The following is a 24,666-nucleotide window of genomic DNA, read 5'->3' on the forward strand; positions in this document are numbered from 1 at the left end:
AGAGAAAAAAATTAGCTTTTTGTTCTTTTCCATAGTTTGGTGAGACTGTTTAAATCCATGTCTAAAGAAAATGGTTTTAGCTATTAATTAAAGATTTATATAGTCCTTTAAAAAAATAAGATGAGGTTCTACTTTTTATCGTTTTAGGAAAGCATTATTTTAAATAGGTTCATTTGGGTGCCTTTAACCATAGTATTTTCATTGTATTTGTTCCTTATCATGTGTTACCCTGTATTGTAATGTATTTTTAATGTGTATGTTCTGTTTTTACAACTAGATTGTGAGACCCAGAAGCAGGGAACTAGTTTTGTTACACCTTGTTTCTCCAGCATTGAATTTGGTGTTCTTATGCATAATAGATGGTATGGACAATAGTATGTAGAGGTAACATTGAAGATGAGAATTGCGTGAGGTGATTTTACTAGCTGACTGTCTAAGTCAGCTAAGGCTTCCGTTGCAGAATACCGTAGACTGGGTGGCTTAAAAAATAGAAATTTCTTTTCTCACAGTTCTGGAGGCTGAAGTCTGAGATCAAGGTGCCAGCAGGGTTGGTTTCTCCTGAGGCCTCTCTCCCTGGCTTGCAGATGACCACCTTCTTGCTGTGTCTCACATGGCCTTTCCTCTGGGCACACCCCCCTGGTGTCTCTTCCTGCTCTTACAACACACCAGACCTCTAGGATTAGGGACCCACTCTTGTAACCTCACTTAACTTTACCTCCTTAAGAGTCCTATCTCCAGATACAGGTGTCCCATTGAGGGTTAGAGTTTAACATACGAATCCTGGAGGGATACAGTTCAGTCCAGAACACTGGCCTGAAGATAGATATGCCAAGTTATTAAGGTTTGAGATAACATGCTTTGCTGTACACCTGTAACTAACACATCATTGTTAGTCAACTATACTCCAATATAAAATAAAAACTAAAAAAAAAAGGTATGAGATAACATACCAGTCAAGATGTAGTCAGGAAAACAGAAACCTTGAGAGAATGCAGGATAGGGCATTGATAAAGCAGATGTTGGAGAGCTGAAAAGCACAGTGGGAACACTGAAGATGGTAACTTCCATAAGCAGCTACCACTCCTAGGGCTGGGACAACAGAAGGAGGAGATTTGGATTATTAGAACCTAGAAGTGTGGAGGAGGGGCCCCATGGAGCTGGGGTTCAGACCTATGAGGAGGGCCCACTGCCTGGTTGCTTTTAAAAGCTTGGAGAGGGCTTCCCTGGAGGCGCAGTGGTTAAGAATCCGCCTGCCAATGCAGGAGACACGGGTTCGAGCCCTGGTCCGGGAAGATCCGCCATGCCTCGGAGCAGCTAAGCCTGTGCTCCACAACTACTGAGCCTGTGCTCTAGAGCCCACGAGCCACAACTACTAAAGCCTGCGCACCTAGTCCCCTGCAACAAGAGAAGCCACCACAATGAGAAGCCCACGCACCACAACAAAGAGTAGCCCCCGCTTGCCCCAACTAGAGAAAGCCCGCGCAGAGCAACGAAGACCCAACACAGCCAAAAATAAATAAATACAATAAATTTATAAAAAATAAAAGCTTGGAGAGGTGCCCCACAGAGTTGGGGTGTGGACCTCCCAAGAGGATGGAGGATACATTGTCCTGCTGCTGATGAGGCTGATTCTGAGAGAGCTGGAAGAAGCTGAAGACGGCAGATGACTGTTGCTGCTGGGAAAGGACCAGTGCTAGGATGGCATTGGCAGGAACAGGAGACAGACCAGAAGGAGCAAGCCCACTCTTTTATCTTTACCTTCTGGTCTCCCTCTAGCACCCCGACTGGTGGAGCCTAATGGGAAGGCAGCTGAGCAAGGAGAAACGAAGTGTGCATTCTGAGCCCAGCATCACAAAGCAGCCTAAGGGCGAGATTGGAATTGAGAGACAACAGCTTTCTAGCTGGCACAGGTACTACTGGTGGGAGTCAGCCTCTCTCAGATTCAGTTGGCAGCGTGTATCAGAAATCTTAGAAACGTGCACCCCTTTGACCCAGCAATTCCAGTTCAAGAAATATATCCTAGGGAAGTAATCCCAAAAGTGAGCAAAGATGTATGTACAAGGATGTTTGATTACAGTATTGGATATAATAAAATATTAGAAGCATTAAATGTTCATCTATATGGGATTGGTTAAATTATCTTAAAACAGGTAATGAATGTTATATAGCATTAAAAAGATGATGTTGATTTAGATTTATTGTGGGAATAAATTTAACAAAAAGCAGATTATACGTCATATGTAATATGAGCCTATTTATGTCTTTTGTTTAAAAAAAAAAAAACTGTATCTATAGGGAAAGCTGAGAACAATGTACATGAAAAGAGGCAGCACAGTGCCAGGTTGAAGAGTGTGGGCCCTGAAGCCAGTATGCCTGGGGTTTGTATAATATCTGGGCTCTGCCCCTTTTTATGACCGAGGATACGTTAATCTTTCTAGGGATCTGTTTTCTCATCTGGAAAATGGTGATAATAGTACCTACCCCATAGGGTGGTTGTTAGGTCTAAAAGTGTTAATACCTGTAAAGTATATATGACAGTGTTTCGGATGCTCAGCAAATGGTAGGTATTGTAGGGGAGGAAGAGAAAGACTAGGGAGAATTTAACTGTCTTTTCTCTCTTTCTTATCTAATTTTTTAAATGAGAATATAATGATTTTATTATTAGGGTAAACAACAAAGTTTTCTATTAAAACTAAAAACGAGGAAGCTGACAAAGATATAATAAGTATTCTTGCTTACTTCTGGAAGTCCTAGAACTCCAGGGTGCTTTGTAGGTAGAAGAGCATTTCCCACTGCAGCCTCGATGCTGAGGCTGGTCTCCTAACAGCCTCCTTCCTCCTGTGGGGCAGGTTTACTCAGATACCCAGGGACAAGCTTCTGACTGGGCTCCTTGAGTGGGCCCTCTTCCCTCTGCCCTGCTCTGTGAAGAACCAAACTGAAGTTCCCTCAATTTTTTTTTTTTTAATTACTGAAAAATCGCTCACTTGTTTTTCATGTGGAGTGCAAGTTTCAGCATTTTTATTGTAGCATGGAAACAGTCTTAGAACTGAGTGTTATACAGTTCTTCAAAGTCCTTTTACCGGCCACCTCTTTATCCACATTACAACCTTCCTCCGCATTTCTTGACCCTCTCTCAATACCCTCTCTTGGTTTCTTAGGCAGACAGTTTGCCTTCCTTGTTTACCAAGACCCTAATGTGCTGTGCTGAAACAGAAGGGCTCTTCACCGTTTTAGTTACATTTAGGAACCTGCCGTGGCTTCTACGTTTTTGCTTTCCTTACCACCCCCCCTTAATCATTCCCTGAGAGTAGGAAAAAGGGGTAAAAGATTGATTTCTTTTCTTTTTTTTTTTAATCTTAGTTATTTTTGGCCACACCAGGTGGTTTGCGGGATCTTAGTTCCCCGACCAGGGATTGAACGCAGGCCCACGGCAGTGAAAGCGCCGTGTCTTAACCAGTGTACTGCCAGGGAATTCCCAAAGATTGATTTCTTATTGCTGCGAATAATGCTCCTCTTTGAAGAAGGCAGGAGAGGATGACTGGTCAGCTTTAGTTTTAAGTATGTAAGTTTAAATCCTGCCACACCATATTATTAGTGAGTGGTATCACTGTTTACCAATAATGGAAACTCAACCTTTCCCATCTGTAAGGTATTTCTTTCTTTTAAAAAATTATTTTATCTTTAGGTTGTTTACTTGAGTGACTGAGTTGAAGCTGTTGACTAGAGTTAATACTCTAATTACTAGATTCAGACTATCTACCTGACTGAATAACTTTAATTACTTTACTAGTCATGTATAGCCTTTGACAATGTTTTTTATCTTTGGTAAAATTAGTATATAATGTTTTTTGAAGATCCCTTCCAATTCTAAACACCGTGATTCTGGTAGTAGCAGAACACTACCTGTTCTGTCAGGTATGTGTCAGTTATTATTTTTGGTAGGACTTGAGGAAATGATGCTTTTTGCCAGTTTGTTTAAGTGCTACTTGTTTTAAACCTTAGTTTGGCCAGAATAAATGCCTATAATTGCAGTCTCTTAAAAATGTAAGGGAACACAAAAGTCTTGTTGAACATCTTGCTTCGTGTAAACCATCGCTTTTGTATATTTTTAGCATAGAAAATATTCTTTTGCTAATACTCTTATACTCAGGTACCACTAAAGTTTTTTTTTTTTTTAAGTGGTAAATGTGTGTGTGCAGAATGACTTAAAAACTTAATGCAGTCTTGCAAATAAATACCATATATAGAAAATCTATAAGTCCATGGAAAATTTTAATCACCATGCCTTTTTGGGGGTGTCAAAACAAAACAAATATTTGCCCTGACTTAAAAAGTGGTGGTCATTTAACAAAGGTAAACTTTGAAGGATAGATACAGTTTTGAAAAGGAATATAAGAAGTCAGAGTTTTTAGGTGCTTCTTATGTTTGAGTTACACACCCAATAACTTTATCTCATTTAATCTTCGTGATAACTTGAAAGGTAGGTATGTTGTACCGTTTTACACCAAAATGTTAAGTAACTTGGCCAAAGTGATGCCGTAGTAGGAGCCCAGTCTGTCCCTAAGCTCTACTGAGTTGATTCTTAGAGGCAGAGATACAAAGGACTTTGAGGGACGGGGTAAAATAACCTGGAGAAAGAGCATTAAGTATGATCTTTGAAGACAAGTGAGTAATTGGAAGTAGAGGAAGATAGTGTGAGGAAGGTAGTTTGGTGTATGGTGGAGGGAATGGAATACCAGCCAGCAGGAGTTGGTATGTGGGGATGTGTTGTGTAAGTTTTGAGCCAGGCAAGTAACTGGATTAAAAAAAAGTATTTTAGGGGGATTAATCTGGTAGTAGTGTGCAGAAAGAAAGAGTAGAGAGAGTCAGTCCGTGTAGAAGATTGTATATGGTGATATGACTGTGAATTAGGGGAGAGCCATAGGTATAGAAAAGAAACTGAAATAAGAAGGAAAGGCCCACAAAGGAAAGGAGAGGCAGTAATAACTTAGCAGTATCATATTTGGATGAATGAGGAAATTGGTACATAGTGATGTATCTGACAAACTGAAAGTGGAGCTTTCAAATAACTGATGAATATGTGAAAGAAAGACAACTCTTTACAGTTTCTTAGCATAGAATTTAAATCCAGCAAATATGCATATTATCATTTTTGATGTCACCTCTGATTAACAAGTAGAAAATTGTTATAGTATCTTGACAGATGATTGCTTTCTCATCTAAGTGTACAGTAATCTGTATACATAGTAAAAGTGTAAATTGAAATTGATCGTTACTGATCTAATTATATCATTAACGTATTTTCTTTCACCAATGATCTTGTTACTGTATCTAATTGTAGAAGATATTGAATGAACTCATCATAATAAAAGAACTCAATTTAGTACCGCTATTAAAGCTTTGTAATGGCTAATGGGTTATGTTGGAACTGATTAAAATTATGCAAGGTTACCTTATTGTAGACTGTAAATAATAGAAAATGGACTCTCTTCCAGGCCATTCATGTTGTTTTATTATTATATATCTTTTACAACTGTATGCTTTTGAGGAAAAGATTATCCTAAAAGAATGTTTAATAAGCAGCCACAGAGTACTTAATAGCGTATGTGGTGCTGAAGAATTTAAAGAGATTAAATCCTACCCAAGTTGTGTCTCCCCTGAAGGTTATTGATTCTTGGAGGAAGGGCTTTGAGGAAGTAGCTAATAAACCTATTTGGAGCTAAGCATGATTTTGTTGTATTTTAATTTCAGCAAGTGCTTAGTACATACTGTGTACAGGCACTTAACGAGATGAATTGAGAGGTCTAGGGGTGATTTCTGCTTACCTAGGGTTGTCTTTCTGGAAAAGATGAAAGCAGATTGGATTCAAAGCTGTTGGAAAGGATTTGGAAGGAGCATGAGTTCACCCAAGGCCGTTGGTAGTGAAGGAATGAAGAACTGGGTGAAACCGAGAGGAGGACTTGCCTGACTGGAAGAGGGACAGTGTATGTTAGAATGCCCAGCTTTTTCAACAGAGTATAAACGCCTTCCAAGAACGCATTCGTTTCCTAAAGTGAACTGTTATGGGCCAGTTTGCTTCCCTTCTAATATTGGAAAAAACGAATCGTGCAAACATCCTCTCAAAAGGCTTGCTTTTGAATTTTTGTGTGTGTGTAAGTGGTTAATGTGAAAAGTGAAACCAATTTAATTGGTTTCTAATTATTTTGTGTGGATTTTGTTTTGTATTTACTGACATTTATAAGTGCTTTAAAAATGTGAGTCCTGATTCTTTTTTTGTCTTCTCACATTTTTATGTTACATGACAATGCTTACCAAACAGTAGTATTTACCAGACTTCTTATGCTTTGGATAGTATTTTGAAAAGGTAGCAATATTTGCTTTCCGTGTGCTCTCAGTCACTGAGCAACATTTTGGTTTCCTTCACTATACCATACCTAAGAATAGTTCAGTTGTCGTCTTTTCTAAGCTAAGACTTACCTCCTCTTTATCCTTTGGGTACTTATTATATATAATAGAGCCATTCTTTTATCTTTATTATATGTAACAGTACTTCAGCAGTTGATATTATCAACTAATAAATGATATCTCTGCTGAAAATTATTTAAATTTCAAGTTGTGTGAAATAAATATCCATTGAAGAAAGTTAATTTGCAGTTAAATTTACTTTACTTGATTATAATTGTAGTAGAAGAAACAAGATAAACAAATAGATCTGAACCACTAGAAGAATTCAAAGAGGTAGGTGAGGCCTGTAGTTTGAGGAAAAGTTAAATGTAAGGAAGAGAAGTTCAGTGGGTAGATTTGAGAGGAGCTTATGGTGGTTCAGAAACTGGCTGGGTCACACAGTGGTCAGAAAGAGGTTTCAGCTTGAGACTGGTGCTTGATTGATAGACTTTTATTCTTAGACTTGTTTTGCAAGAAAATTGTTAAGGCATAAGGGTGAGCTATTTTTATGTAATTGGATTAAAAGGTAACCAGCTTCGGTGTAGGTACAGTGAGAATAAAATGCCTAATGGTTAAATTTAATAACCATAATTTGTTATTAGTAATTAAAAATGTTTTCATTTTGGGGAGAGTTAAAACTATATTTCTAAGTCTGAATTACTGCACTCAAAGTTAACATAATAAGGGGTTCCACAGGAGAACAGTTAAAAGATACAGGTTTTCAAGATAAGGACAAATTATAGTAGTTGCTTCTCACCTTTATCAATTTTGACCTTATTACTTCAATCATCTGACTTGTGAGAATATGAAAAATCATAGCACTTAATTTTTTTGTTCATTTTTTTATTGTAAAATTTACATAAAATTTATTTTAAACATTTTTTAGTGTACAATTCAGTGACATTGAGTATATTAACAGTGTTTTATTTTTAAAAATATTTGTTTATTTATTTATTTATGGCTGCACTGGGTCTGTGTTGCTGCGCATGGGCTTTCTTTAGTTGCAGCGAGCAGGGGCTGCTCTTTGTTGCGGCGCGTGGGCTTCTCATTGCGGTGGCTTCTCTTGTTGTGGAGCACGGGCTTTAGGCGCGTGGGCTTCAGTAGTTGTGGCATGCGGGCTCAGTAGTTGTGGTGCACGGGCTTAGTTGCTCTGCGGCATGCGGGATCTTCCCGGACCAGGGATTGAACCCGTGTCCCCTGCATTGGCAGGTGGATTCTTAACCACTGCGCCACCAGGGAATTCCCTTCACAGTGTTTTAAAGCCATCACCACTATCCATTTCCAGAACTTTTTCATCGTCTTAAGTCTGTACTCATTAAACAGTGACTCCCCATTCTCCCCTTCTTCCCAGCTTCTGGTAACCTCTATTCTACTTTCTGTCTGTATGAATTTAGCCACTCTAGGTACCCCATATAAGTAGAATCATACAATATTATTCCTTTTTGTGGTTTGCCACTTGATTTTTTAAAAAATGAGTTGCAATAATTATAGTTGAACATAAAGTTTTTTATATAATTTTTTATAGTGCTTTGTAGATATTTCGTATTTAAGTCTAAGAACGATATGACCATTATTATTGCTTAGTGCATGTTTGAGTATTATAGGGAGTCTTATATGAATTACGTACTTCTTTCATACTCTTAACATTGGCTCTGCTAACTCGTCTCAGTCATTTCTAGTGGTCATAAAACGAGAATTTGTAGCTTTTAAGAAGTCACAAATCTTCATTGCCTGAGAGCCTGTGACAGGATCTCTTAGAGGTTTCTGAAGTCATAAGTCTAAGCGCAGGTTTTTTTTCCTTGAAAACTCTGGTGGTCACAATTCCAGAATTTATCATTCAGGTCAGTCTAGAAAGAAATAATTGCAACAAAACAGATTCTTGATTATCCTTTATGTCAGTGTTTAAGAACAGAGACAACATAAAGGTGGATTTGAGGTCCTCAGGAGATATTAGAAAACGAAGACAGTGACAGGTATATAGTGGATTAAAAAATTAACATCAAGTCTGGGAAAAATTAAAATTGGACTTTAATAAAGATGGGAATATCTCAGATGATGTATCTCAGTATTTAGAAAATGTCGTTATATTTAAGATTGTCTAAATGATTGTGTTCAAAATTTATTTTCTTTCATGGCGTAACCTCATGTAATAGAGATCATTGGGCAAAATTTTTGCTGTCCTTTTTTTAATCAAAGTTATTTCCAAAAACTCAAGTCAGAATGCTACTCAACCATGTGTCTACTAATGGGAGCATCTACTGTGTATTTGCCTCAGTGCTGCCATCCGGTGATTATTGTGGAGATCTCAACGTGGTGCTTAAGGCAGCCTAGGGCAACCCATGACACAGGGTACAATTTAAGTGCCTCCTGCCACAAATCTCCCCCTACTTTTGAGAAATTGAATGGCAGTAGGTTGCTGTGACAGAAATCTTAACTTAGTTATTGAGGCCGTGAAATCACTTGGTGAGATTACTTGGAAACAGTAGAGCATTTTTATATTATTAAAATTATTATTGAGCTGTGTATAGCTTTATCAGGCTCATAACCAACTCATTGTTCTTTCTAAGATACTGTTTTTCTTATTATTACCAGTTTTTCAAGGTACTTTGATTAATGTATTGAACAACACTTCTCAAATGCATATTACATACTAGGCGCTGTTCTTAGTACTAGGAATACAGTCCTCAACAAACAGAAATCAGAGCCTTCATGGAGTTTACATTTAGTGGGGGACAAATGATAAGATACACATACACACACAATATTTTAATTAGTGAAAAGGGTTAAGGAGAAAATATAAAGCAAGGCAGGGATTATGAATTATTGTAGCTGGTGAGTTGCTTTGAAGTGTTGGAGGACACAGAAAGCCTTACTGAGAAGGTGACTTTTGCGTAGAGATCGGAAGGATCTAGGGAAGAGCTTTCCAGATAGAAGGAAAGCAAATGCAAAGGCCTGGAACAATTGACTTGTAAAGAAAGAGCAAGCAAGGAGGCTGGAGTAGAAAGTGAGAGGGAGAGAGCAATAGGAGATTAGGTCAGAGAGGCCACTGTGGGCTTGTGTGTGGGGGGGTACAGGTCACGTGGGGCCTTTAAGCTGGAAGTGCTTGGGCTGGATGGAGAGTTTGGGGCACCAAGCGACTGCTCTGATTTACCTTCTAAGAGGCTCACTCTGTGTTTAACGGTGTGTAAAGTCATTTGCTACAATTTTTTTTCTTGTTTTATTAGCTGTAGGAGTAAGTTTACTTTATATAGATATGAGAACAATCAGAAATAAGGACTACGTTTGGACAGTTCTGGGAACAGTGATTATATTGCATATCGTGTATCTCTATACATATTTTAAAAAACTTTACTCGTGGATTATCAATTGTTCTTATTTTATCTTTGTGATACAGGATAATTGAAATCAGCTGGTAGAGTTTTACTTGGAAAATGTTACAAATATCACTACCCCAGTACATTTCAGGTTCAAATCTTACAGTGAACACAATGTAGTGTTAGCTTTTCTCACTGATTTTCATGCTCAGTGATATTTTGGGAATGAGAATGATCTGGAGTTGTAATTTTTTTTTTTTTTTTTTTATTTTATAGCTACTTTATTTATTTCTTTTTATTTTTGGCTCTGTTGGGTCTTCGGTTCGTGCGAGGGCTTTCTCTAGTTACGGCAAGTGGGGGCCACTCTTCATCGCGGTGCAGGGACCGCTCTTCATCGCGGTGCGCGGGCCTCTCACTATCGCGGCCCCTCCTGTTGCGGGGCACAGGCTCCAGACGCGCAGGCTCAGTAGTTGTGGCTCACGGGCCCAGCTGCTCCGTGGCATGTGGGATCTTCCCAGACCAGGGCTCGAACCCGTGTCCCCTGCATTAGCAGGCAGACTCTCAACCACTGCGCCACCAGGGAAGCCCGGAGTTGTAATTTTTTACACACGTCACGATATGGTTAGGCATATGCTAAAACAAATCACAAAGTTAACTGATTAGCAGTTCTATTTGATCAACACAGAAAACCTCAGATTTATTTTGTAACCTAGATGATTTATTTAAACCACTTTTTTGCTTCTAGTTCATCAGCTAAAATGACTCATCCTCAAAGTACTGTTACTCTTTCCCAAATTGCACTTAAAAAAATGCCCTGAAAATAATTTTTTTAAAAACACCTGAAATTATCAATTAGTTAAAATATCACGATCACTGTTGGTAATAGTATTTCTTTATGGATTCAATTTTGTTTTGGTAGCTAAAATATTTATTATTTTTATGCTTGGTCCTGTGACGTCAAAGAATAAACATCTTCAGTGTACAGTGTTTAGTTCAAGGAAATTATGGCTGTACTGCCATGTGTTACTGAAAAGTATCTGTCTGTATAAAATTTGAGTCTGTTTGGACCAGTGTCTTTAATTGACTTAACAAATTGCTTTCCAGCCTGTCTTATTTTCACACTGTAAATACCAATACTGTTTAAACTTTTTATTGCTGATAATAATCAAATTGTTTTGTGTAGGGAGTAGGCAAGGTCTAAGACTGTGGTCGTTTGATAAGTACCAGAATAACTGAGTTACACTGCCTGCACAGCTCCAAGTTAACCATGCAGCCAGTATGTCTAAATCACTGCCCACCCCTTTCCTCCAACTTTAATGAAAGACTTGCATGAACTCAGTTATTTTGTTTGAGGCAGACAAAATCTAGTAATATGGAGCAGTGATCATATATGAAAAATATTAACGGCAGTAATATTACAGGGAACATACAGGAACATATGGGGATAGTTTCGGTAAAGATTTCTTAGGTATGATTTTAAATAACATTTCTGCCATTAAGAACTTTATTGTCTGGTTCTAGATGACAAAGATATATGCTTGAAGACACAGATTACTGCATAGTTTTACTTTTTTAAGACTACATTTCCTATACTGAAGAATAACAATTTGTTTTTCAGACTTCCTCTTTTCTTCATCCTTGCATGTTTGCTTCCTTAAGTATGATCTAATCTATCCCTCAGAAGTAGCAGCAGATTAACTTAATATCTGTTAATTACGGTAACTAAATTTGAATTATGATACTATTCCTGCTCTGCCCTGTAGCTTCTTATTGTAACATAGGTTTCTCCAGCTCCAAGACTGCAGGTTATACAGGATTCTTTATCTGAACCCAGCTTTGTTTCTTTTTTAGCCAGACTGCTGAAATGATACACTGCACTTTATGTGAAAGTGGAACCACTAGTCTACCAGTAGCAGATCCTTACATTGGACTGTGTCCATATCTTCCTAGTGGAGCTACTTTTCCATACTCTTATCCCTATTTTAAAAAGAGGGTGGGTGGGGAGAGACCCAAGAAGACAAGTTGATACACAGTCCTTGATCTTTACCACTTCTCAGATGATTGTTGTTCTCTTATTGAACAAGTTCTGACATGAAGTTCTTCCCACCATGAGCTCTGATTGTGTGTGTGTGCAGGCGGGTGGCGGGGAGAGCTGTCATTTACCAATATTCTTTTCTCTAAAACTTAAAAAAGTTTTTGCAAAACTTTCCTATCTTGGGCACAGTCATCATTTTTGCTGAGTTGAACACATGTAAATGATTCTTCTAAGATCATGCTTTCCCAGCTTTTTGACTTCTTTCATTGTCTTCAATTTTACTTTCTTCTGCTTTCAACTGGAATGTAAAACTCTTTGAAAGTGGGAGCTTTGTCTTTCTCACCGTTGTACCCTCAATTGTCTAGAATAGTGTTTACTAAATGTTAAAGAATTCATGCACATTTGCTATTTGGGGTTTTCTTTATTAGCAAGAACTTCATACGTAGGAAATCAGAAACTCTAACACTCCTCTGCTAACCACGATCTTTAGTCTTTCTACTTTTCTGTTTCTTTTACTTTCTACTGGACCTTTATTTCCATTTGATCAGGATTCCTATGGGTCCTTAACTCAGACTTTCAGTTTGTCAAGCCCTGTTCTGCTTGTGATGTCCAGCCTTAACTTTGTGGCCCACTATTGTAGAAATATTTGCATTTGCATTCTGGGGAATTCCCACCCTTTAGCTTATCTAGTCAATCTACAGTTCTCTGATTTTGTGAGTCCAAGGCTTCCCAGGTGTTAAGGAAAGTTGTACAGCTGTCTTGATTGGAAATACTACAAATTGATTCTCTCCTATCTTAGCTTTGTGGTTAGGGCTGATTGACAGTTTTATTTTCTATCACAAAGTGATTCCCTATCACTTTCCACGCAGATTTTCAGACTTTTCTGCTCTCTGTAAATGCCCAAACCCATACCTATCTACTTCTCTTTAAGCAAAAACATAGCCTTCTATTTTAGTGAAAATATAGAGGCCACTTTGCAGGGATTCCATCAGCTTTTCTCTTCTGTATTTCAAATTTATTCTATGTTAATACATACTTTGCTGATTCTGTCTTGCCTGAGGAATGTGTGTCCATTTCCATTTTGATAGGAGGTTTTTCTGTTGTTGTTGTTACCTCTGTTCTTAAACCCAGCCAGTCTCACCTCTCAGTTTTCTCTGTCAGTTATCACTTTCTCATGGTCTGTCTAGCCAATCCCTGTCCCACTTGTAGCAGGTGATTTTATTTCCTATTTTCCAGAAATAATGAGGCTGTTGGAAGTGAGCATCCTCGACTTTTCCCTGTTCCCACCATCCCACCTACAAGCAGTATGCATCTACACCATTCTGTCTGTGAAGGCCAGTCCCTTTACCTATGCTTACAAATCCATTCTCTTTTCTAAGCCAGTATTTTCCAGTAGAACTTTGTGTAATGATGAAATAGTTCTATATTTTTGCTGTCCAAAACTGTAGTCAGTAGCCACATGTGACTCCTGGGCAATTTAAATGTAGCTAGTATGACTGAGGGATTAAATTAGTTTTATTTTAAATTTAAATAGGCACATATTGTAGTGCCTGCCATATTGAACAGTGTAGCTCTAATCCTTACTACATAATATGTTCCTGTTATTTCTTGTTTCTTGAATCTCTTTGACCATGTGTGTCTTCTCTTCCACATTTAAATAGGTTTAGTCTTTCTCATTTGAAATAACTAGAACACATCAAAACCCTTTGTCATTTCCTTTTAGCTGTCTCCTGTCTACTCTCTGTCCCTGCATGGCAGCTTGTTGGTTCCTGTGACTTCAGTTCTTATCCTGTCACTGAAAAGGGCTCTGTCTTAGTGAGGTCTCCAGCTATTTCTCAGTTGTAGAATCCAGTAGTTACTTTATCTTCCCAACATTGATTTTTGATTACTCTCTGCTTCTTGAAATTCTTGTGTCATCACTTCTCTTGGTTCTGTTTTGTCTTGGTCCTTTCTGGCCTGCTTTTCCTCTGATGCTTCTAAATGTTGCTGCTCTTCTATCCCGACTTTGTCTCACTTCTCCACTCCCCTCCCTTTACTCTCTACCCCTTCCACCCACTCCACTTACCTCCACCCTCTCACTGGGCATTGTCAGTTATCACTTGCATGCTCATGTTTTTTAAATCTATCTCTAGCCTCTTTTCTAAGTTCCAAACTTCACTGTCTAAATCACCATCGGTATTTCTTTCAGAATATTCCAGAGTATATTGAGTACCACAGCCAATACACTCAATAGATGTTCATAATTAAATTTAACTTTCTAATTAAAATATATATTCAGAAAAGTACACAGATTGTAAGTGTATGCCTTAATTCCTAATTAAGATCCATGAAACCATCATCCAGGTCAAGAAAAGTAACATTATTTATACCTCAGAAGTCCCTCTCCAATTCATTACCTCTTTCTTTCTCCCTAAAGGTAATCACTATCCTGACTTATAATAATATAGAGCTATTTTTGAACTTTATATAAATAAAATGATATATTATGTATTCTTCTGGGTCTATTCTTTGGCTGTTGTTTGTGATATGTTGTTGACTGTAACTTGTTTATTTTCATTACTGTTTAATGTTCTACTGTATGGATATAGCATAATTTATTTGTGTAACCATTCATTGATAGTTATTTGGGTAGTTTTTATTTGAGTAGATTTTGGTGTTATGAATAATGCTGCTCTGCTCATTTTTTGTGTATGCTTTATTATATATTGTGTGTATGTACTTCGTTTGGGTATATAGCCAGGAGTGGAAGTGCAGGATCATATGGTATGCTGTGTTTATTTTTAGTAGTTTTCAGAGTGGTTTTGTCAATTTATATTCCTATCAGCAGTGTAAGAGAGTTTCTTTTGTTCCACTTTCTTACCAATACTTACTATTGCCAGTCTTCATAATTTTAGCCTTCCTTGAAGATCTGCTTCCTTGATGGCTAGTGAGGTTGAGCATCTTTTCTTATGTTTATTGGCCACTTGTATATTACATATGTATTTTCTGTTGTAAAGTACCTGTTGAAGTCTTCTGTCTGTCTTTTCCTTATTGACATGTAAGAGTTCTTTGTATATACAGTACTGGATATGAACATTTGTTGGTTAAATGTGAGTTAATATCTTCCATTCTGTGGCTTGCCTCTTTACTTCTTTAATGGTGTCTTTCTAGTCTTGCGTCCTTCTTACTGTGTTCCCTACCCCAAATCAATTAGCCAGCAGTTCCTGCCAGTTACACCTTTAAATACCTCTTTTGTCTCTTCTCCAGTCCTTTCATCAGTGCCTTAATGCAGGCCCTTGTTACTCAGGGCCTGGATCATAGATCATATCCCTTCCCGTCCATTTCCAACCACGTACAGAGTGACTTTTCTAAACTTCAAATCTTACTCATATCATTCCTCTGTTAAAATCTTCTTGTGGTACTTAGAGGCTACAGCATAAAGCTTAAGCCTCTTGACCTTGCTTCTGCCTTCTTTAGAGGTTACTTCAAGTTTCTACTCTTGGATGAAGTCTTTCCCGACTTTATTCCTTGGTTCCTTTTCATATTTCTTTTTAAAGAAAGGATGTGGTTGTCTTTACCACAGGCACAGTTGTTAAGACAGCTTCCTACTGTTCATCTCTCATTTTATCTCTTGGCTGAGCAGTACTGTTAGTTTGCTTGTGTTGGACATTTTTACGTTGATGTACCATCCAACTCTCTGATTAGTCTATTTCCTTTTCAGGCTTTTTCCTCTGCCAGTCCCTTAAATATTGATGTTCTGACCTTGGCTTTCTTCTTGCCACCTGCTCTCCATGGGAGAACTCATCAACTCTGATGGCCTTACTGCCATTTTGTATGTGCAGTCAGCCCTCAAGGTATCTGCAGGGTCCGGGTTCCACATTCAGCTGACTGAGATCCACGGTTGGTTGAATTCAAGGATGTGGAACCTGCGGATATGGAGGGCTGACTGTCTATGACTTCCAGATTTTTATTTCCAGACCACCTTTTCTCTTGAACTCCAGATCCATGGGCATTGCCCCTTTGATGGTTCTTAGGCATTTTAAGCTCATTAAGTCCCAAACTAAGCTCATACCTCCCAACTCCCAAATCCAATTCTGTATGATTCTGTATTTTCTTTGAACATCCCCTTCAGGTATGCCTGCCTGTCAGATACCTCTGTGAAGCCTTTCCCTGATACCACTTTTCCCTACTTGATCACTTCTTCCTTTGTTTCCCTATCATGGTACCTGCAAACATCTGTTCTCCCCTGTAGACTAAAAGCATCTTGAGGGGTTTGTATCGCTGTCCTGCACAATGCTTAGCATAAGTAGTTGAGAGGTGACTGAGAGTACCTCCAACTAAACACACCTGAAATCAGATTCATCATCCCTTTGCTTTCCTCCTGGTTTTCTTCTTTAAAATGACTCACCTTTCACAGTTAATGACATCACCATCTTTTCAGTTAAGTTAGTCATGTTTAATTCCTTTTCTGTCACTTCCACAACTAGCTGGTTTCTGAGTCCATAGCTATGTTTTCCTATTCCATTCCCTTAGCTTTGGTTCAGGTTCTTACCTTGTCTTCACCAGACTATTGCAATCCCTGTTTAAATGTTCTACCTATCTTTAGGTTTTCCCCAGTTTGTCTTTGTTATTGCTACTGGAATTATTTTTGTCAAATACAGTTGATCGTCTCTTGGTTCAGTAACCTGTTCGTCTTTTCTTGAGGATAAAGTCCAACTTCTTTATAAGACATTCAGTGGCAGTCTTAAAGAACTGGTCTAGTCTTCCTCCCTCCGCTTATCACGGAAGCCATATCCTTTAAGCACTAGCCTTGGCAGACTGCAAACCGAAGTTCACCTTGTTTATACTACCTGTATTGCCTTTCTCTCCATCCAGTGCTGTGGAGGAACCTAGAGACCTAGCTTTAAACCTGCTTTTAACAATTAGTATCTGTTGTCCTTGGACAAGCTTCTCAAGATACCATAACACACACGTATTAAGTACTGGCACTTAGTATGTGTTACCTTCCTCGTTCAACCCTTCTCTTCCAAACCACAGTTGGAATTTATCCTTCCCATTTGTACAGAGCTCTTACTGTTACCTTTCATTATGCTTATTAAACATCTTATTTTTCTCCTACATCACATGCCTTTTAAGGGCTGATACTATGATTTCTTGTGCTTAATTCAGTTGAATTTTTCATTCTTAGGTAATGGATTTGCTTTGCCTAATCCACACTGTATCATTTAGTTTCTAAGTGACCAACATGATTGGGATATGATTTTTTGGACCAAACTTGTCACTACGGGGACCGTTTGTAAAGGCCCAGCCAAAGCAGCTTGGTAAAAACTCACCTACTTTGTTGGAAATTTAGGAGGGGGATACATTTGTCCCAAAGTCATATGTAACTCTCGAAGGAATTTACAACTGTAATTGTAATGTCTTTATATTTATACTAAAAAAAAGCCCCAGTACCTGAGTGAATTGTGTTTTTCTTTACAGCCAGTTGCTGAACCAATCCCCATCTGTAGTTTCTGTCTTGGTACAAAAGACCAAAACCGAGAAAAGAAGCCAGAGGAACTCATCTCCTGTGCAGACTGCGGCAACAGTGGTATGTAGCCCTTGTGTCCTTGTGACAGGTGCCCTCAGGCGAGAGGATGTTTGACTGGAGTTTGTACCCTTGGTCCTTAAGAAAGGAACATTTTAATTTGATTCTGGTTTTAGGTACCTGAGATGAGCTTCTAGATGAGGGAGGGATTTAAATGTATAGTTGAAATGTTTTATTCAGTTAAGTTAAATCAGGCCTCAGCTGTTATTGTTGTTTTTATAAAAAGCTTTCCATAGACTTATTTTTTTCTGTTGGTCTTTATATTTCACTGTCAAACATCTGTTCGAATCACAGCAATCAGTTAGAAGTTATTGCTGGTTTCTTTAATAATCACTACTTACCTTTCTTGATTTATGCCTCAGGCTTCATGAATAGAACCAGGATGATAACAGATTTGTTTTTCTTGATAGAAACTTACATATGTCACATTGGGAAATAGAGCGTTGACACTGCAATTTAGTGAGCTGTGTGAAACTCTGGGCTCTAAAAAAGGTTTTGCAAAGAGTCTCCTAATTTGTCAATTCCAGAGATAGTCTTGGTCTGCATTTTAAGAACGTACTCGGCTTTGCAGTATCTTTAATCACTGGCTTAATAGTCAGTGTTTTATACCAGTGACAAATAGGATTTAGTCCCGAAAGCAGAAAACACACTACATACTTCAAGGGGAGAGGAATTTAATACTAGAATCAGGTTTTTGTGAGATCGTTGGAAGGGCTGAAGAGGCACGCTCTGGACTGGGCCTCAAGGACTGATTCCTGGGACGTTGCAGGACTGGCCCACCAGGGAGCCACTGCGTCTGCCTCCATCTGGAAGAGGTGGAAGTGGGAAGTACTGCAGAACCGTTGAGTTCTGTAGCTGGTGCTGAAATGCTGAATTTGGCCGTTGTCACAACTGCTTCTGGATAGCCATGAAGGTGGAGAGTTATGAAACTGGCGTTTTCATAACTTTTCATTAGAAAACAGTATCAGGAAGAAGATGGTCTTTGCTTCATTACTACCTTTCAGAAATCACCCAAACACATCCCATTGGTAGAATTTAATTCGTATCTAGAGCCTAACTGCAAGAGAGTCTGGGAAGTATAGTCTTCAGCTTTTCGGTTTTTATGTATAGAAGGCATTAGAAGGAGGTGGGAAGAGATCGAGTAGTGGTGACCATATTCAGCATAATACCACAAACCAAAATGAATTCTGGGTGGGTTTCACAGTTAAATATAAACCATAAAATCCTAAAAGGTTAGACAAAAATATAGTGACATGTCATACAATACAGTGATTTCCAAACTATTTTAGTAATGGAACCCTTAAGAAATCTTATGAGAACTCAAATATATAAAACAGGTAAAAATGAATCTGGTTTAGGTGAGGTAGGAATGAAATGGGAGCAGGGAGAGGGTTGTGTTATAGCCCTGCCTTCTGAGAAGCATGATATTTGAGGTGGTCTCTGAGTTTCTGTAAGATAGGGACGAGCGTACTTTGAAAATCTTACTGTAGAGGGGACTTTTAAAGAACTAGTAAGATAAATAACTATTAGTTACCCTTGCTATAGAAATAAATTACTACAGAACTTAGCAGCTAAAAGCAACAACAAACATTGTTTATTTCATGTTGTTTCTTTGGGTCAGGAATTAGGGAGTGGCTTATCTGGGTGGTTTTGATTTGGGATCTTTCATGAGGTTGCAATTAAGATTGCAGGTCCTGTGCTTGTGTCATCTGAAGGCTTTCATGGTGACTCATTTACCTGGCTGGCAAGTTAATGCTGCCTGTTGACAGGAAGCCTCAGCTCTTTGCCCTGTGGACCTTCCCATAGGGCTGCATGAGTGTCCACAGGTGGCGGCTGATTCCCCCAAGCAGGTATCTGAGAGAAAGAGGAAGGTGGAATTGGCAGCATCTCTTATACTTACCTTAGAAGTCACGCTGTCATTTCAGCAGTATCCTGTTTGGTGTGGGAGAGAACTACACAAGGGCGTGAACTGGTGTTGTTACCAGGAGGGCTGCTTGGAGCTTGGCTATCAGAATAACCAAGGAAGAAAGTATGGACATGGTCAAGTATACGAAATTTGGTACTTTTCAAATTGAGAACTAAAATACCCCAAATTTTAAAAAGCAAGAATTGTTTGAGAAAAATAATTGCATTAAATATGGCAAGGGGCCAAAAGCTCTAAAGTATAGAGCGTGTGCTTACATTTCTAAACGTGAAGTCTGGGGGCAGAGCCTATGAATAGGCAGTTCACACGAGAGAAAGTTAAGAGTTGAGCGTGTGCTTTCATTTCTAAACGTGAAGTCTGGGGGCAGAGCCTATGAATAGGCAGTTCACACGAGAGAAAGTTAAGAGTTGAGCGTGTGAAAAACGTTCTACCCAAATAATAATAGGAGCGCACACCAAAGCAGCAGCGAAGTGTTATTTTATAGCTTTTATAGAGCTCGAAAGATAAGAGAGCCCAAACTGGAGCTGATAAAATTGCAGTAAAATATTTGTGCTTTGCTGGTGGCACTGGGTATTATATCATAGGATTTGAAGCATGTTTTGGCAGTGCAAGTCTACCTCTCAAGCTATAACAATGTTTATTTCATCTCACTCACCAACTCCTCTTTCAGGAATTTATTCTCAGGAATTAACTTAAAAGAAGGAAAGAATCTATCATCATGAAATAATTCACTTTAGTGATCTAATAACTGTTACGGGTAATTGTCTAAATATTTGCAACAGAGAAATGGTCAGGTAGGTTATAGTGTGTCAAGTCAGTGGAATATAATCAGTTTAAGGAATGTAAATATAAAGTTTGCTTGAATAAAATAATGGAGAAAAGCAAAACAAAGCCGTATATATTCTATAATTAAAACCATGCAAGGGCTTTAGTTACTTTTCAAAGGAAGAGTAGGACACGAAAGTGGCTGTTCTAGGATGATGAGATTATGGGTGAGGCTTTTACACCTCTTCCATTTTCCTTGGATGTTAGTGATGTTTTGATGATAAATTTCTTATCATCTCTTAAAAGAGAAAATTATTTAGGGATAGAAGAGAGAGGAGAGAAGATAATTTAACCAACCCTTTCTCTCACTGAAGAAAAATAAACATAACGAATTTTTAGAGGAAAGGGATAAATCTTTTCAGAGTTGAGAGCAAATTGGCTACCCTAAGTTTTTGAGAATCAAACTGATACTGACTTTTGGGAGAGGAAACATTTTTTTGTGTTACTATTAATTTTGATCACAGTAGAAATATTGCTTAGGTTTTAGTTTTAGCTTGAGTGCCTTAAATCATGAGCACATAACTCACTTTTAAATGGTGGGATTTTTAAAATATATTTTTTAGTTATAAAAGTAACACATGTTATTGTTTTAAAAATGAGAGCACAGAAGGGTATAAAGTAAAATGTAAAATCCTTTTCCTGCAAAATATTTATAGCTCTATATCCTAGGATGTTACAGTTGTAAACAGTTTTTGTGTTATTCTTCCAGAAGTGGCCCAGGCATGTTTTGTATTCGTATGCGTGGGAGCATGTGTACACACATAGTGCTTTAATTAATGCAGGCTTAATAAAAGTTTGGAGTTTGTCAAGTTTTTTATAATCAAATTGGGGAGGGTGATGTATTTAGCACGCATAAACCTGAATTGAGTGCCCAGTCCTGATGAGGCGTGTGTGGCAAGCTTCCAGGGGCTTCTTGTTTTCCTTGATGTTTTGATTTAAGAAAATTGCCTTTTTCTACCTCATTCCTTTAATACAGTTACAAAATGATTCTTGATTGTTTCGTTTGCGAACTTTCCCCTTATTAGGTCATCCATCGTGTTTAAAGTTTTCCCCCGAGCTAACGGTTAGAGTGAAGGCCTTACGGTGGCAGTGCATCGAGTGTAAAACGTGCAGCTCCTGTCGCGATCAAGGCAAAAATGCAGTGAGTATCTTCGTCTTCCAACGTGAATGTTTCATTTAGAAGTAGAATGTACAACTGGCATTTTCCTCGAAGCATGGTTGGTTATTTTCAGTCACTTGGTCCAGCAGAATTTAGAACAGTAGCTCCTTCAAGTTACACATCATTAGTGTAGAATACTTGCTCATTGACACTTGGATGATTTCTAGGTAGTTTCTGAAGCACCTTAATTGTATGTTTGCAGAGAGACTAGCTACGTTAAAGAAATACTCGTGAAATTTGTTTGAGTAATATGGAGGTATTCGTTTAGGGATGGTCAGTTATATTAATTACAGTCATCCGTTTCTCTTCTTTTATTAAAACAGACTAAAGTTAGCTTGTATCTGGCTACTGGATAAACTTAAAAGTAATGAAACTTTAGTTTTTATTAAAGATGGATGAAGCAAAACTTTTTGCTAACTCAGGCTGTCCGTTTACTCAACTAATAAAAATTAAGGGAACTTTTATTATTATGGTAACTCATCTTCTTTATGGAAAGGAGCTTCCTAGGTTTCATGAAGTCGTGATCCTGACATGTTTCACAAGGTTGAACCAAACTGTTCTTTCTCTCCTTTAGGATAACATGCTCTTTTGTGATTCCTGTGACCGAGGTTTTCACATGGAGTGTTGTGATCCGCCACTCACCCGGATGCCAAAAGGTAAGAAATACTTTCTGAAATCAGTCTGGCAATATAAAGGGGCAGGTTAGTGAAAGCGCTTTTTAATCTGCTTTGTTAAGATGAGAGAATAATTTGCATCTTCCTATTTGGTGTTGTGTAAGTAGAAAGAGAGCGAGCAGTCACCCTAAAGGTGGGGATAGTCTTTCTGTTTAGGCATCCTAACATTCTTATGTGGTGTGGATTTATTATTAGTTTCCTCTGTTTTCATTATTTAAGTATCCATGGAGGGTGAAGGTGTTCATTTATAATTTTTTGCCAACTCTCTATAGCTAGAGGGCAAAATACTTGCCTTATGTAATAGTTTGAAATATCTGTTTCTTGAAAGGAAGAAGTGAAGTTGTATTAGGTCATGTTGATTATATCACAGCTCATCACTTTTGAGGGGCCTAAAGCTATCAGGGCCTCTGATTTATCGAAAACCTTAAAAATTTTATAACATTTTGCAAACAAACAGGTGCCCAAATCAGAAGAATACAGCTTAATAATGTTATTCTATTCTTTTGACTCCTGTTCCTTGAAAGGTATTTAGTTGGGATACAGTTGCCTGTTGGTTGGATTTTCATCTTATCATATGCTTATAAGTTTCTTAAAAAAAAAAATCATTAGTCTTCTCTGCTTTGTCTTACCATAAATTCCATTTTCAACTCGGATTTTGTGATTTATAGGTTTCTTAAGTAAAATGCTTATGGGATACTTGATGTGTCTGTTTGAAGAAATTTTTCCTGTTGATGGAAAGGGACTCAACCTTAGTTATAGCCAAGTTATTCCACTTTAGGATTTTACTTGAGTTCCTCTGTGCCACTATTGATTGTCACCTTTTGAAGAGCCTACATTTATATGTATTGGAAGAATAAGTATCCCCCATTTCCTACCTCTTCCATTTACTTGAAATGTGGACAAAAGGCCTTCTGAGAATCCTTCAAGATAGTAAAGATTTTCTTAGGACTTCATTCCTGTGTATTTAATGCCTACAAAGGAAGTTTTTGGAAGCTTAAAGCAGGCAATATTTTATTTGAAATAATTTCAGATTTACAGAAACGTAGTACAAATAGTACAGAGAGTTCTCATTGTACCCTTTACTCAGCTTCCCCTAAAGTTAACATCTTACAGTTAATGAAACCAGGAAACTAACATTGATCTGATGTGATTAATCTACAGACCTTATTTGAATTTCTGGTCCTGAGAATCCAATCCAGGATGTCACATTACATTTAGTTGTCATATTTCCTTACTCTCTTCCAGTCAGTTCCTCAGATTTTGTCTTTCCTGACCTTGACAGTTTTGAAGAATACTGGCCAAGTATTTTGTAGAAAGTCCTTCATTTTGGGTTTGTCTCTTGCTTTATCGTGATTAGACTGAGGCTATGCAGTTTGACAAGAATACTAGAGAAGTGATGTTGTGCCCTCTTAGTGTATCATAACAGGGGTATATTATACTGGTCTTATTAATATTGGTGTTAACTTGGACCACTTGATTATAGTGGAGAAACTTGACAGACACCTTAAAGTTACTCTTTTTCTGCTTTGTATCTCCTTTAGCATCAGTCATTGATTCGTGCATGCACCACTTTTTACTGTGGTGTTTGTCTACATAGTGATGATTTTTCTATTTCCATCATTTCTTCTACATTTACTAACTGTAATTCTGCTATAAGAAAGAGTGATCCCCAGCTGTGAGATGATCTGAGGTGATGCCTGTTTGGCAAACTTTGGTTTTTGCTGTCAGAGCTCCCATCCTGGCTTCTGAAGCCGATATGGTTGCCCTGGGGTGGGCACCCCCTGGCTCCCACGGGCTCCCAGGTTTGACTCTATCCATTTGGAGTGGTTTGGGGACCCCAAAGCCTTTGCTTCTGTTGGTTTGTCCCTGACAACAGACAAAGCCTTGTGCTGCCCTCAGTTTTCCCCCTTTATTTCTTTTGAAGAACCAATTTTTCACGGTACTTGTCCTGATTGTTTTCAGAGTGTTCAAATCTGTATTTTTGTATGTAGGGGGAAATAATTTTCTCAACACTAATCGTTAATAAATACTGTATTAAATTGTCATGAAGGAGTTCTTGTTTAATAAATGGACATGTAAAAACAACAAAAAAAACACACCAAAAAAAAAAAAAAGAAAGAGTGATCCCTTTCTCCCACTTATTTATTTATTCAGCTCTTCAAATCATTATGGACTCATGGATATTTATTTTATGCTATGGCTTATAGTCCATTGCTGTGATTATTCCTTTTTTTCTGGATTGACCCAGATCTGGCTGTTGGGAGTTCCTTCACGTTGGGTTCTGGGTCCTTCTCACACGCCTTCATCATCTGTTGGGCGCTTCTTTCTCTGGGTCCTTCTCACACGCCTTCATCATCTGTTGGGCGCTTCTTTCTCTGGGTCCTTCTCACACGCCTTCATCATCTGTTGGGCGCTTCTTTCTTTCCTGGCACCACAGGCTGTTCCAGGTTATCTTGTATTTTCCCAGCTCCAGTCCTGGACTCAGCCATTCCTCTATGGGAACCTGGCTTCTTTTCTTGCAGAACAGTAATTAGAAGCCCGTATGTGGGTTCTGGGTATAAAGTGAGGATCAGTGGACTTCAGCCATGTGTGGCCTTCAGGATATTTGTGAGTCTCTTCCAGTTGTTTGTAGAATTTTGTGTGTGTATGTTTTCATGTTTATTTTTCTGGGGGGCTTTTATCAGATTTTCAAATGAGAGTCCTTGACCTGAAACAGGTTAAGAAC

At 38.3% G+C, this 24,666-nt stretch overlaps 1 protein-coding gene across 1 annotated transcript in view; it reads left to right on the plus strand.

Annotated features, from left to right (window-relative positions):
• The window catches only part of KAT6A (lysine acetyltransferase 6A), a 116,847-nt gene that overhangs the window by 38,469 nt on the left and 53,712 nt on the right, over window positions 1-24,666 (plus strand). Inside the window, exons 3-5 of the mRNA XM_057537209.1 lie at window positions 17,254-17,362; window positions 21,134-21,249; window positions 21,842-21,923. Coding sequence (XP_057393192.1) covers window positions 17,254-17,362; window positions 21,134-21,249; window positions 21,842-21,923 — 307 coding nt within the window. The remainder of the gene's footprint in view (window positions 1-17,253; window positions 17,363-21,133; window positions 21,250-21,841; window positions 21,924-24,666) is intronic.

Source organism: Balaenoptera acutorostrata, chromosome 21 (genome assembly GCF_949987535.1).
Source record: "Balaenoptera acutorostrata chromosome 21, mBalAcu1.1, whole genome shotgun sequence".
Classification (NCBI taxonomy): domain Eukaryota; kingdom Metazoa; phylum Chordata; class Mammalia; order Artiodactyla; family Balaenopteridae; genus Balaenoptera; species Balaenoptera acutorostrata.